We start from the raw sequence: 14,995 nt of genomic DNA, 5'->3' as shown, positions 1-14,995 counted from the left end.
TGCTGACGCATCACTTTTGTTGCAATTCGTTCCAAGACGAGTTTGACCCCCTGCAAAATCTGCGTGTTCACGAGGAGCGCAAGGAGCAACGTTCTATGAAAACGGATGAGTTACACCACGGAACTCGAACGCGTCGCACTGTTTGATTTGTTTGCATCTTTCTATACAAGAAGGGGCCTGACACCATCTCTACGGCTGCTGCCGGACATCGGGCTCCAGAGGTTTCGCGGGTAACTCCTGCAAAGCTCTGGGGAAGGCTCTGCCGGAGCAGCCGTGAGACGAGCGGCACCGGCACCGCCTGCGCGCCCGGCCGCACGGAGGCCGCCGGGACGCTCAGAGGCAGGGCGGCCCCCACGCAGCCGCCAGCCTCCACCGAGCACCCGGTACGGGACCCTTTCCCCGGTGCTTCGCCACGGGCGGGCCGGCGCCCCGCCAGCCGGGAGCGCTCGGCGCACCGCCCGCCGGCCACCTCTCGTTCGGCTCCAACCTCACCACCGCCTCCTCCCGGCGGACTCCGGGCCGCAGCGGCGCCCAGCAGGACCCGCGGAGACCAACCAGCAGCGACGGGAACAAAACCCGCCTCACCGCCACACCGGCCCCATAGCGACTCCCGCCGGAAGTGACGGAACCCGCGGCGGTGGGCGGGGCCGGGGCGGGGCCTGCCGCGCCGGCCCTTGCCGAGCTGGCGGCGCCGCGCGCCGCGCCCCGCCCTCTCCTTTGGTTCCGGCGCGGCGCCGGCGGCGGTGGCGGCGATGGCGGCGCTGAGCCTCACCGTGGATGCGGGGAGCCCCCCGCTCGGTAAGCGCGGGCCGGCCCGTGCCTCCCGCCCCTGCCCCCCGCGGCGAGGCGCCGTCCTCTCGCTGCCCGCGGGGCCGCCGTGTTGCATCATGCGGCGCCGCGTGCTGGTGCGGCGCTTGGCGCCGCGTGCGGGGCCGGGCGCGGCGTGAGGGGAGGCCCGTGTCCGGCCTTCCCGCTGCCGCGGGCCAGGGCCGTGTGGGTGCTCGCTGCGGCCCCGGCGCGGGCAGACGGACGGAGAGGCCTGGGGGTCCCCGGGGCGCGGAGCCAGCCCCGTCTCGCCGAGGGGGCCGGTCCCCGGCGGGCAGTCACCGCCGCGGGGGGAGCGGCAGTGCGGGCCGGCGCTGGGGGGACACGTCGCCGTCAGGGAGGGGCCCCGCGGGGTCCCGCTGGCGCTGGAGGTGCGGAGGAGGCGCCGGCCCGGGGCCCCGGCCGCCTGTCGGTCTCCGCAGCGGCTGCTCCGCCGCGCCTGCCCGGCCCCGGTCTGCAGGGATCGGGCAGGGCAGGTCCTGCCGCCCTCGGGGCGGCCGGTCCCCAGCGGGCCGCTTGTCGGGGAGCTGTTTGGGCAGTGGTGACAGCTGCCCGCGCCCAACATAACGACTTACGCTAAAGAAACTGAGTCATAGGTAAACCCCTCTAGTGACTTAGCACGTTGAGGCCAAATTCGCAAGGCAGCCCTAATTCAGATTGCTTTTTTGTGGGCTCTGCCTGATCGCCGATGTCTTTCGCTGTCAGTTCTAAGCTGCAGCTTAAATTCGGCTCGTCTGGGCAGCTGGCTCAAAGTTACAATGCAAAATCTTGCGTTTTCAGTTGCTCACTGTTCTCTGGTGTTATTTTGCCTTTAAAAATGTGAGAACCTCCTTCATTATGCTGTCTGCCATATGGAAACAGGCTTTTGTACATATTCTGTACCATTTTGTGCATATTCTGTACTATTTCTGTTTTGTTACAGCTGCTCAAAATATGTTTTCTTCCCATTCTTCATCTTAGTTTATTGATTTCTTTTTTGTGCTGTTATTCCCAAATGCATTTCAGAGTTGAATACAACTTGCATGATTATTAAAGTGTAATAGTATATAGGTTTTAAATAACGTTTCTCCTGATACTTGTTTATACTGATTTGCTAGAAAAGATATGATGAAGTATGCGCTATCATTAACTTGGCTTTAGGGGCTTTAAAGGATTCTTTTCTTTTGATAGCTGGTGAGTGGCACTAGAGATTTAATTCAGGAGATTGCAATTATGTCAGAAATATTATATGCTGCAGATGAAACACTTTGGTAAACATTTGTGTCAAGAAGACAAGCGCACTCATCCTACTCGTTCCTACTTTGTACTGTTCATCATGGCGTTGCACTGGGAAAAGTGTAGTAGCTTTTAATGTCATTAGTATTAATTATGTAGCTTGGCACGCATACTACTTGTCATTTTCAAAGCATTTCCGTGCATGTTATTAAAATGCTTACATGTCTTACAAACATATTGCATAAGGGATGTCATCCTGACTTTCACAGATGGATAAGTGAGGGATGGGAAGAAGAGCCTTGACTTACTGTTGATAAAAGCTTAATGCTACAAGAAGGGTTTGCAGTTGAGCAGAGGTTCGAGCTAGGGAATTCCCAGCTCCAGTGCTTTGTATTTAGGCCAGTGTATTAATAGCTTACAGCATCATCTGCCTTAGGTAGTCTGTGCGTTGTTCTAGGTAAGATAAAGTGCATGGCACATTATGAATACTCTAACAGGTTAGATGCCTTTCAAGACCTAGAGTATAGTCCTTTAGCTAGTTTTGTTTAAGTAATATTTGCCTATGCAAAAACTTGCTGTCTTTGTACGTGCTTCTGAGCAAAGCGAAAGAACTCAGGCTCCTCTACTTATGCTCAGCAGGCTGAGTCTGGACCAGAGCCAGTCCAGAAATACAGCCAATTTAGCTTGGTGCTTTGTTTGAGCTACTGTGTCGTGCTATGGAGCATCAAGATCAGAGCAGGTTTGCATCAAGCCACCTTGAATATGAGCAGAGTTGTCTTCCAGTTGATGATGTAGCCTAAAAACTTCAGCAATTCTTTTATTTCTAGAGGCCGTCCTTTACTGTCACTGGTGAACTACTTACTGTGAAAATCCTCTATAATCTTCCTGCTCTTTTACACGGGTAGAGTTTCTTGGTTTTGGATGGCTAATCTTTTCAGAAACATTAAATCAGACTAAAAATAGTCTCATCCTTGTTCAGAAAGTACTGGTATATTCGGTAATTGATCTCTCTTGATGAGTATGTCAGGGCTGGGATGGAGTATGTTACTGTACTGTTCAATAATTAAATGCAATTTGATTGCATTCTCTACATATATTTGGGGACAGGACTGATTTTTGCAATACCCTTAGGAAGCAAAATGTATTACTGCTGACACTTGCTGAGCTCACTGCAGGTTACTGTATGCTGGACATTATCAATTTGAAGCTGTAAGGATTGCCAAGAATAAGAAGCCTCTTGCATATGAGACTGAACATTGATTTGTTCCCTGGGCAATCTTACTTGAAGGAGCCAGTTCAGTCATGTGATTCTGTTTGATAAGAAATATAACTGTTTTGTTGTTACCATGAAAGATACCTTTCCTGTAAGAAAGTTCAGTATCTTTTTCTCTTGTTTTTTAAAGGAGCTCTGCTGACGGTGGAGCATGTGAAGAATAATGTTGAAATTTCAGTGGAAGAAGGGAAAGAAACCGTCCTCCGTGTGTCCGAGTAAGTGACTTTGCATCTTGCCTTCTAGCTTTGGGTCAGCAGTTTTAAAAATCACATGGCTGTAACATTGACAGTAACCTTTTCAGGTAGGAGGAAGGGAAGAATACATTTTTATTCATCACTGCGTTCCTGGTATCTCTTTGTAGCACAGACAAAACATTTACGATATATTCTCAAAACATTTACAATATATTCTCAAAACATTTACAATATATTCTAAACTTGATCTTTATGGAAAGCGCTCTGATTGTCTTGTTTACATGCACTTAGGTCTGATCTTCCTTCTATGCTGTACCAGTCACTTTATTGTTTAGGTATTTGCCTTTGTGAGGTGCCATGGCTTATTAAAAGCAAGGCCATTTTGTATTAGGTAAGACAGGTACACAAAATTCCTTGGACTTGTGCACGTGTGGTGGAATGAATTTTAAAGGTTTGTATGGCATTATTTTGTGCTCACTGCTGCATCTAAGTGAAGACATGATGTTAGGTCATCTGCATCCTGTAGAAGGAATCTTGGAATTTTTGCAGAAATCTGTTGTCTGTCCTTCTTAAAAATACTCTGCTGTTGGAATAAATATTTTCAAGTTTGAGGCATGAAGGTGGTTTTACGATCTGAGTAGGGCCATATGCATATCAGAAATGCAGAACTAATGCTGTTAGTTCTGAGAAGCTGCATTGTCATCTTAGATTCCATATCAGGTAAGATATCTGGATATATCAAAGGGAAATACCCTGATATCTTAAGTACCACTGACACTCAGTGAGAATCTCTGATATCTCGTATTTACAGAAAGGATCATATTCTGACCGATAAACATTGCAGTCCTAACTTAAAGTGTATTAGCATTGTGATGAGTTTGGAATTAGTGATTATAAGTGTAGTCTTTGAGCACTGATTGTTTTTTGAAAGAACAGGGAAGAAATCTGTTTTTCACGGCCTTGCTGACAAACTCGCATTTCGTGAGCTATTTTAGTAGAAGATTAGCTATTAAAGCCACCAATGCATCATAAATTGGTATTCCTGCATGGCTGTAGAATGGTTCTAAAAACAACATAATATCTTTATGCTGTGTTGCGGAGATCCTGATTTGGTCCTCATAAATTAACATCAGCTGAGTTTTTCCACTGTGTTCTGACCTTAGGGAAAGAGTTTGTCACTATGTATGTATTTCTGCAACAAAAATCAAAGCATGGGGTGATTCACAGTCTTCAATGATAATGATTGTTTTACTGGCTGCTTAAATATTGCTTTCTGTTTAAGATGTTAGACTTGAACTCAGATACAAGTTCTTTCCTTACTGTAATCTCTGATTTTAGGTGTTGCCTTTTGCCGTGCCTAGTGATGGCATTGAATTTGTGATTTTGAATTGAAGCAAGAGGAATGTGGCAGGTTGTATTAGGACTTAATTGGTACAGCATTAATAATTTTCAATGTCTGTTATGCACGTGTGGAATACAGCTTACATAAAAAGGAGTTGATTGGATATTTTTTAGTCGCATGAGAGAGTTTTCCTCGGAAATAGTCAGATTTTGGTTTCATTTTCCTTTCACAGTTTAGGCAATGTGTGTGCATGTGTATACCAAAAGATATACATGCACATATACACTCTTGTGACACATGGGGATGATCGTGGAATAATATAAATTTATATACTCGGCTTTGATATAATATTTTATTAAATAATTGTTTTATTACCATGCTGTCTTCCCACTGCATTGCAAACCCACAAATTTTAGCTGTAATGGAAATTGTTGGGAGCATAAAGCAAAAGCTCTTTTTCTGCACTTTGGCCATGTGTAGATAATATCTAGAATCATGGTTCCATCAGATGGAATTTTTTGTATGTTAGTGTCCTCTCATCCCTGGCATTGAATTATGTTTAAAAAGTTATTCCAAACCTCAATATTACATTAATTTTCTCTTGCTCGGTTGTACAATAATTTTAAAAATTGATTCTCTGTTTTAAACTCTGGTGAAAATGTATTTGCAACTTGAGAAGCATCAGCTGAACTCTTATCTCAGCTAATGCTTTTGGTAAATGGATTTCATGGCATCAGTTCTGCTGAAGCTATCTTTTTTTGGCATGACTTGAAATTCAGTTGGGGTATTTCTGACTTTTTTTGTATTTTTTTTTTTTTCAGGAAGCCATTAGTTCTAATGACTCGAACAAGAGAGAGCATTTTATTTGCTGTTTTTCTAGGTTATCTTTTGAAGTGCAGTTAAAATCTGGTGACAAACTTTTCAGCTCACTAGGTGAAACTTAGCTGAAAAGTTTACAGCTAATTTGAGATGATGAATTTTAATTTACAGGTTGTTTCTGAAGCCTTAGCTTCAAAACTGCATGTGGTAGTAGCTCCGAAACAAACCACTCTGCTAAATGCTGATGGCATTATGGAGTGTTTGGGTATACCTGCATCTCACCAGATCACAAAGTGCAGCACAGCTTTTCTGTTTTGTGTTGAGAGCACACGCGTGCTTCAGAGTGATATTACTCTTAGGCAGATGTATCTGACCTCTGCACAGAACCGTTCTGCAATGCTTTTTCCAAAGTAATTCAACTACAGATTCATTACAATTGGACATTCTCTCTATTTTGTTTTGTGTTTGTTTTTTTTCCTTCTCTTCTCAAGAGTCTTCTGCTTCTTGAATGTTTGCCCTGGTATTTGATAATGTGGCATTTCATGTCACTTTTGAGCGACACTTACTCTTTGCCTGTAGCATCACATTGTCCCTGGTTGTTCTTCCATACTCACCCCTGGAGTTAGCAGGCACCAGCTGCAAAGAGCAGCCTTTTTCAAAGAAGGCTGATTAGCACTATGTTTGGGTGGAAGTAGATCTTTTCTTCCTGAAGGAAAAAAACACCTTTTTAAGCACGAGTAAGTTTTTGCTCAGAGTTACATTGTCATATTTTGTATATATATTCAGTTTTGCTTGAGTAGTCAAGGGTATTTGTTTTAGTATGAACTAGTGAAAAACAATAAAAACCCTTTTCACGGATTTTCTGTAGGTGCAAAATTATTAGAAATGTTTTGGTTTTCTCAGTTCGAAAAAGCTTCATTAAAATCTGATAACAGTATGAAATTATAACAGAACATACTTCGTGTATGTTAACCCTCCCACTGTGGCTTTTGCTTTTAGTTGTAGTTGAAGGATCTACTGGATGCTAGAAGCTTGAAAAGCTAGAAGCAAAAAACTAGAAATGGACGATGTTCCTTAGGTGTTAGTGCAGTTAACCTAATGAAAGTGGCTGATCTGTTTGTACTAGCAGTGGGACTTACTGTAGTTGTTAATATATCAAGAAGTCCTCTATATCTTTTTTCAGAACTTTCATTGATTTTGGCAAGGCTTTTTGAGGGCTATCAAAAACTCTTCAATTTTATAAAGGACACAGTAGGTGTAACAGGACGTACAGAACAGTGGTGGAACAGAAATGAAACCTTGTTTGGACAGATTGTAGATTAGCATTCAGTCCATTAAACTGAGTGGAACAGAACACTTACAGGAACTCTTTTTCTTGGTGTCAGTGATTGTTTAGAAGTAATTGGAGCTCTAATTTTGTAATCTACACCTATGTGGGACTGTGGAGGTGAGTATTATCTGAAGAATTCACGATTATGATGCATCTTTCTTCCAAAGCTCTGTAGTGAATGTTAATGAAAATGTTCACATTTACCTTAGGTGAATTTGAGGCTAAATTTCTGACAGTATGCCGCTTTTTGTAGTACTGTATGTAAGGTGGAAAAGGGAGATTAAAACACAGAAAGTAGTATGCTCTTTGGAAAGCGTTTTGCCTCCAGATATATAGAGAATTTTCAACAGCAGAATGAGAAAAACAAATTCAAATTAGTGTTTCATCTAGAGAAGACTGGGTGAAAAACAGAAATACAGGCAACCAAGTTTGTTGAATAGGGGATAGTCTCTATGAAGAGTGAATTGAGTAAAGCTGAGTAACAAATTACCAGTTTTTTTTCCTCTGACTCAAGCCCTTAAAACCACAGTGGAAACCTTTTGATTGCTCTGTAGGTTCTGTAGGGATCCACTTCAAAGTCATCCTTGTATGAAAAGAAAAGACGACAAATGTTGATTTAGCTCCTTACAATCTGGAGAGTAGGTAGCTCAAGTTATACTTGCACATTTTATCAGATGTGGAGAGAGAGTTTTACTCTTTGAAAGAATAATCAGAGTTTTATTTTCTTCATTTCTATCTATCTAAACAAAGTTTTTTTTTCATGCTTAGAAGCTTATTGTTCCATCTGGTGATAGAAAGACATGGACTGATACATTCTTTCGCTAGATTTTTTTTTTTTTTTTATTCTGGTGACCTGGTACCTGTTGGTTCACCCAGAAGTTATTTTGTGTTTGTGTTACATGTGTTTCAGCTGTGTGTCTACAATGAAGATTGAACTGGAAGAAGTAATTTAATATACCTTTATTTTGCCTCTTTCTTTTTTCAGGCATGTTTCATTTACTGATGTGAATTCAATAGCTCGTTATCTGGCTAGAGTTGCTGGTTCTTCTGGGTTGTATGGTTCAAATCTGTTGGAACACACTGAGGTGAGAAGGAGCCATGCCCCTCTCTTTTTTTTTGCTTTTCCTTTTTCTTTTTCTCCTCTCTTTTGACCTGCAATCAAAGTTCAGCTTTCTGGGTGTTTTTTTGTTTGGTTTTAGGAACTTGTTTCTATTGTTCTGCATTTTACTGTTAGACTAAAGTTCCAACTATGTGGGATGCTGAGAGGGTTTTTTCTTAAACTTACTTCTTATGAAGAAGAGTCATAAATCTGAACATTGAAAGGGTTGCCCTTTCTCACCCCTGCAACAACAACGCCTAACCTGACAGTTCATTAATATAAGATAATTCTGGCTGGAAGGTGGTATCTGCAGTTGTCCCTCTTCACTTCCCTCATCTCTGTTGCCATTAGTTGCTACCTTGTATAACACTTCAGTGTAATACCAGGAAACACTTTATGACATTGAAACGCTGAATTAGTCTTTGCTCTGTGTGATGGACAAAACCCTGACCCCAATTCCATTGAGTGAAACATGGCAAGATGTCGCCACATAGATGGGCTGTTCTCTCATGTGAAGTCCTGTAATGCTTCTGTGGAAGTGCCATGAGAGCACCAGAATTTTTGTGCTAAAAAGGGAAATTTTTTGATCTTCCTTGCTCGCACAGATTACAAAAAGTTATTAGGAACTGTGGATGTGATACGAAATGAGAAGCAATTCTTCCTGAGTCTAGCTCAGAATAATCATATGCTGAATTTTAAGTTGGTAGCTGAAACTAACAGATAAATTGAAATTTATTTCCCCTGAAATTTGGGGAGGGATTGGAGGACTTGGTTCAGCTCTTTTCTCCAACTACTTGAAGCTAGTAGTAATCGCTCTTTAGCCTTTACAGCTGGTCTCAAGGGAAGTGTTGTCTTAGTATATTGCTGGTAAGGCATTAAAAAAGTTGTAGGTTGTCTTGCGGATATTTAAACTTTCTAACCAAAAAACGTGTTTTTACGTTAGTCCCAAGACCTGTGCAAACACATTTTCAAGATTAGCTATTTCTGATAAAATACTTCTTTTCATTTCTGCATCTTTCAAAAATAAAGTTGTACTTTGAGAAGTACAGTGACAGCTGCATTTGTGGTGCAAATATTTTGGAGTATTACTGCAAATGACTGAACTGAATTCTGTGGTGGTGTAATTACATCTGTGCCTGCCACGTTGGCTCGAAGATTGGAAGGATTCCTGATGCAGTTTGCAGAACACTTGCACATGAAATAGTGACAGAGGACCAGAAGGGACACTTAGTTTCTTCCTCAGCATTGAGGAATTCAATTTGTAGATGGGGCTACATTATTAACCACAGGCTTGATTCTTTTTTTTTTTTTTTATATATATACCAAGATATATTTCCTTTTATGGGAGAAGACTCTTTTGCAGGAGAGGGGGGAGGGAAATGAGGTTGGGGAGGGATTTGATTTCTTCAAATATAAAAGGAAACGAGGTAGAGAAGATAAAGACTGAGGGGAAAAATGGTATACTTATCCAGCAGCAGCACCAGGAAGATCAAACAGGTCACAAATGTGGTATCTAAATATCTGATATCTAAATATCTGATAAATAAATAACAACTGCAGAGTATATTCACCAATGGGAATAGCTTCAGTAAAATCGGTATTTTTAACAGTTTTAATACATACCGAAGGAAAAAATTAAATTTAGTAATTTAGTATAATTCTGGGTGAATGTTTCAGTATATTTTATTTTAAATGTTCTTTAAGCATATATTGTGATTTATTGTCCAGTATATTTAATGCTAATATTCCAGTTAATATTTTCTGTTCAGCTATTAAATGGATTGTATATTACTTCACTTTTTTAACAAGCTGCTTTCTCATTCCTTTAGTAACTTTGACTATCTTCTGTCCCTTAAAACTAGATTGACCATTGGCTGGAGTTTAGTGCTACAAAATTATCTACTACCAGCCAGTCACTTTCAGCAGTCCAAGAGCTCAACCACTGTCTGTCTTTGAGAACGTACTTGGTTGGAAACTCTCTGAGTCTTGCAGATTTGTGTGTCTGGGCTGTACTAAAAGGTATCAGTATATGTCCTCTCTTCCATTGATTTGCAATCAGTGTATACCAGGAGTCCTCAAATTTCCTTTTTTGTGAATGCTAGTAGCAGCTCTAAGCCGTATGCCACACTGTATACTATTGTGCATACCCCTTTGGCCTGTACATCGCTAGTGATAGGAACAGTATAGCTTGGGAAACCCTGGAATTGTTTTAAAAGGTGGCTGTATTTGGAAATTTATAGGATGCAATTATAGATGGGATTTTTTTTTCACTTTGTTTGAACTGTAAGAGTGTCTTTTTGTTACCTGTAGCCTAAATATGAAAATCTGCTGTGGCCCAACATTTTTGATTAAATATTTAAATTATTTTGTAATACAGAGTAAAATTATATACAGAGGCCTTTCTATGGCATTATCTTAATAGAGAAAATTTCTTCGGTGTTTAGTTTGAATTATTAAAATAGGTATACATTACCCTGTAAAATACCCTTTGGAGGTTAAAAGAAGTTTTTATGATCTGTTTTTATGGGTTTGTTTTTTATATTCTCTTAGATGTATGTCTAAAGTTGATAGGTGTCAATCTGCCATTCAGAATAACCAAATTCCTCTTGAAAGTAAAATGCATATTGAAGATTAGAAGCTAATATTTTTCAATATTTTTTCAAAGTTGCTGAGAGTTGTGAGAATTAAAAGTTGAGAGAATTAAAAGTTAAAAGTTTCAAAGTTGTGAGAAAACTGAAGGAAGTATACTTCTTTCGTTTTTTTTTTTTCTCCTTTCCCCATCAGAATCTTTCTAGTGAAGTTGTGTTCCTTGAAAATTAGATTGTGGGAATACAGCCCCTCAAAAATAACAGGTAGTATTGATACATGCTTCACTTCTGATAAAGCTTAGAAAACATAGAATCAGAGAATGGTTAGGGTTGGAAGGGACCTTAAAGATCATCTAGTTCCAACCCCCCTGCCATGGGCAGAGAAACCCTCCACTACACCAGGTTGCCCAAAGCCTCATCCAACCTGGCCTTGAGCACTTCCAGGGATGGGGCATCCACAGCTTCTCTGGGCAACCTGTTCCACTGCCTCACCACCCTCAATGTAAAAAATTTCTTCCTTATATCTAATTGAAATCTCCCCTCTTTCAGTTTAAATCCATTGCCCCTTGTCCTATCACTACACGGCCTTGTAAAAAGTCCCTCTCCAGCTTTCCTGTAGGCCCCCTTTAGGTACTGGAAAGCTGCTATAAGATCACCCCAGAGCCTTCTCTTCTCCAAGCTGAACAGCCCCAACTCTCTCAGCCTGTCTTCATAGCAGAGGTGCTCCATCCCTTGGATCATCTTCATGGCCCTCCTCTGGACTTGCTCTAGTAGTTCCATGTCCTTCTTGTGTTGGGGACTCCAGAGCTGAACACAGTATTCTAGGTGGGGTCTCATGAGAAAACATCAAATGTAGACACACTAGAGGGCTATCCTATATTTCTGTCTTGGAAAATAATGTTGCTATTAGTTTTGAGGTGGGTGATAGAAAGAAAAATGTGTGTTGCCCTACATCCCCTCACCTTCTGCTTTGACGAATCTAAGAAAAAATGCAGTATGTTTTGGGTTTGGAGGGAGTTTATTTAATTTGCTTTAGAATTACTTGTGTCCCCATGAAGAGACTGTAAGAAGAGAGCGTAAGTATATTCTTTTTAAAATCATAATCTTTTTTTAGTCTTAAAAATTTCTGTTCATAATAATTCCATTTTTATAATTCAGTAGTTTGAAAAAAATGATTTGTTTTCTAACAGAGAATAGCATATGGCAAGAGCAATTACAGCAAAACAAAGCTCCTGTCCATGCGAAGCGATGGTATAGCTTTCTTGAGGTACAGCATGCTTTTCAGTCAGTAGGAGCCAAGTGGACTTCTGGTACACCAAAGGTTAAAATGGTAAGATTTACTCAGATCCTCTGGAGAGAGTAGCTTTTTTTGTGTGAATGCAATATAAGATTTTTTTTTTTTTTCAGGTTAGAGAATTAAAAGTTAAAAGGAATCAGTTGTACAGTAAATCAAATTTTTGTAAACTCTTGTTTAAAAATAAAGCTGTCACTTTCATATTTAGAAAGGCGTGAGTTATGTAGTCCAGTGCTTAAATGGAATAATCTAAAAATGGCACCTCTTAATCAGCACTACTCTTTAGATGTATTGTTTGTTTTTTCTGAAGAGGATTTTGAGATCCTGATAGACCAGCAAAGATTGCAGTCTTTGGTTGGTTCAACATTCAGGTTAAGAACACTAAGATATAAAAACTTGACTAGCAACTGTTTTCTTTTATGAAATAAATTAAACAATTTGGTGGGACTTTTCAGTCCTGGATCAAATTTGAAGGCAAAATAATGTAAAACTCCAGATTTAATATTGTTTTGATGTACTACAAAGAATGTGAAAGTTGTGAAGTGGTGAATTTGGGGTCCAATGCGGCAGCTTTTTGACATCTGGTTTGGAAAGAGACCTTGGTAAAGAAGCTATTGTCTGGAATTTTATATATGATTATACAGCTAATGCAAGCTATAATTATGTCTCTGTTAATTTTTAAGGCAACAGAGAAGAAAGCGGATGTTGGAAAGTTTGTTGAACTTCCTGGTGCAGAAATGGGAAAGGTGATTGTAAGATTTCCTCCTGAAGCAAGTGGGTAAGAAACATAAATACTTTGAGAAGGTTCTATTTCTGTTTTTTCTTTAAAAAAAAAAAAGTGTGCTTTGGTGAAGCTGTTAATCAGCTTATCAGACAAGACTTTTAAGCCAAATGAGTATTTAAAGCTTTGTCCACATCTGCCTTAGAGCTGTGTTTACTTCTCCTCTATACATCATTGCAGTGCTGCCTGAACTTGGAATAGGGAGGTTAGTTGCCAGCAGGTGACTTGGTGTGGATCAGCAGTGGGTTGAGGAGAAGCAGAAGGACAGCATTTGCATGAATAATGGAGGCGTGTGCACTGACAGGAGCTGTGATGTGTAAATACGGTCTTTATGAGTTGGCTGCAAGGACTTATTGTGCTTCTCAAGGAAGCTTATGTTTGGAAAGGGAAAGATGTATGGAATAGCCTCCCTTCAGGAAGCCTGACACCAGGTGTGTAAGGGAGGCCTTTGGCCCAGGGGTCCAGACTCTATGTAGTTCCAAAACACAAACTCCTTAAAGACCGTAGCGTGAAGATGTGATGAGCCAATTTCATAAATACAATTTTCAGCCAGCTTTTCATTTTCTGTTTCTTTTCAGAATTGCCTGATGAGCTGTAAAATTTCCATGGTTGCATTTCTTCATTAAACTGGCTGTTCAGCATCATGTGACTTCTATAGTAGTGCTTCTTACTCTGTCAGTCCAGTATAAACTGTTGCACACATATCGTGAGTTATGTATTGTATGCACATATGTGTGTAACGTATGTTGTTCTCAGATTACTTTAGTAGCTTTTAGTGTCTTAATTCTGGTGTTTTACTTGAAACACTGTTCTTTAGGGACAGACATTTTAATTTTTTTTTTAAAGTAATTTTCATTTTGAGGATTTGGGGGTTTTATGTTTAGTTTAAATTGACAGTAACTTTTTAGCTTATGTTAAAAATACACAGCAACCACCGTTTCAGAGAATTCCACTCTGAAATGTGGTAGGTTCAAATTATCTGGTAGCTACTACACGGTATCATCAACGGTCAGTTTAAGTTAGTCTGTAAAACTGGAAATAATTGCAGTCCTACCTTTATGTCCATAGTGACACTCTAATTTACAGATTTAGGTATTTTTAACAGTTAACTACTAAATTTATGGTAGAAAAAACATAATCTACTTCTGTAAATGTACAGTATTTCAACATTTTCCTTAACATTTTTTTACTTTCCATTCTTTCTCCTTCCCTCACAAAAAAAAAAGTCTAGCTGAAGTAGTGCTGGCGTATATATTTATTTTTTATTTTCCTTCTAGATATCTGCATATTGGTCATGCCAAAGCTGCCCTGCTGAATCAACACTACCAAGTTAACTTTAAAGGAAAACTTATTATGAGATTCGATGACACAAACCCAGAAAAGGAGAAAGAGGACTTTGAAAAGGTATGGTAAGAGAGCAGGGAAATCCGTTCACTGTATAGCTAATTCAAAGGTAAACAACATGCGGATCTGCTCTTGCACAATAGTTTTACACTAATATTTTACGGCATCAGTATTACGCTGAAGACTTCACTTGGAAGAAATTTCCATCATCTTTACCTTAGAAAGCTTAAAGCCCTTTTACTGGTAGCTTATTTCTTCCTTTTCTCTGATGTTTATTTATGGTATGTAGATATGCAGCTTTTGTGATACACTATTGTTTTTATTGTATAAATACTACTTAGTCTGTAACAAGTAATTTGTTTCAGTTTTCATCTCCTTTTCTTGTCCTACCTCTTTCTTGAAGTTGTCCAAGTCAGATCTCATATAATTATAGGCTGTGAATTAATGAATTAAAGTGCCTGCCTCTTTTCTTTCATGCATGTCATATTATTCTTATGGCTTATCATTCCTGGACAATGAAGCATTAAAAACACCACATCTGGTATGAAGAGGACAGAGGTTTAAGAAAACTAGCTTTCCTGAATATTATAGCATACATTTTAACATTTTGCAGGTTATTCTTGAAGATGTAGCAATGCTGCACATCAAACCAGATCAGTTTACGTATACCTCAGATCACTTTGAAACTATAATGAACTATGCAGAGAAGCTTATTCAAGAAGGGAAGGCATATGTGGATGATACTCCTGCAGAACAAATGAAAGCAGAACGTGAACAAAGAATGGAATCTAAACACAGGAATAACTGTAAGATATTTTAAGCTTCCGTCTTGCTTTCTTATCTTTTTAATTTGGCATCAAAACTTGATTTTTATTAACAAAGATGGATGAG

The 14,995-nt window shown here is 40.2% G+C and overlaps 1 protein-coding gene across 4 annotated transcripts in view; it reads left to right on the top strand.

Moving 5' to 3' along the window:
* The first annotated feature begins 752 nt into the window (after positions 1–752).
* EPRS1 (glutamyl-prolyl-tRNA synthetase 1) overlaps positions 753–14,995 on the top strand; it is a 41,003-nt gene continuing 26,760 nt past the window's right edge. For all 4 annotated transcript variants that reach the window (XM_086631728.1, XM_086631727.1, XM_086631724.1 and 1 more), the window contains exons 1-8: positions 753–798; positions 3,444–3,528; positions 7,984–8,083; positions 9,960–10,116; positions 11,876–12,015; positions 12,663–12,757; positions 14,038–14,164; positions 14,718–14,910. In XM_086631728.1, coding sequence (XP_086487854.1) covers positions 753–798; positions 3,444–3,528; positions 7,984–8,083; positions 9,960–10,116; positions 11,876–12,015; positions 12,663–12,757; positions 14,038–14,164; positions 14,718–14,910 — 943 coding nt within the window. The remainder of the gene's footprint in view (positions 799–3,443; positions 3,529–7,983; positions 8,084–9,959; positions 10,117–11,875; positions 12,016–12,662; positions 12,758–14,037; positions 14,165–14,717; positions 14,911–14,995) is intronic.

The sequence above is a fragment of the Tauraco erythrolophus genome, chromosome 2, assembly GCF_009769465.1.
Source record: "Tauraco erythrolophus isolate bTauEry1 chromosome 2, bTauEry1.pri, whole genome shotgun sequence".
NCBI classification, from domain to species: domain Eukaryota; kingdom Metazoa; phylum Chordata; class Aves; order Musophagiformes; family Musophagidae; genus Tauraco; species Tauraco erythrolophus.
This window is presented reverse-complemented; position numbering and strand designations above follow the sequence as displayed.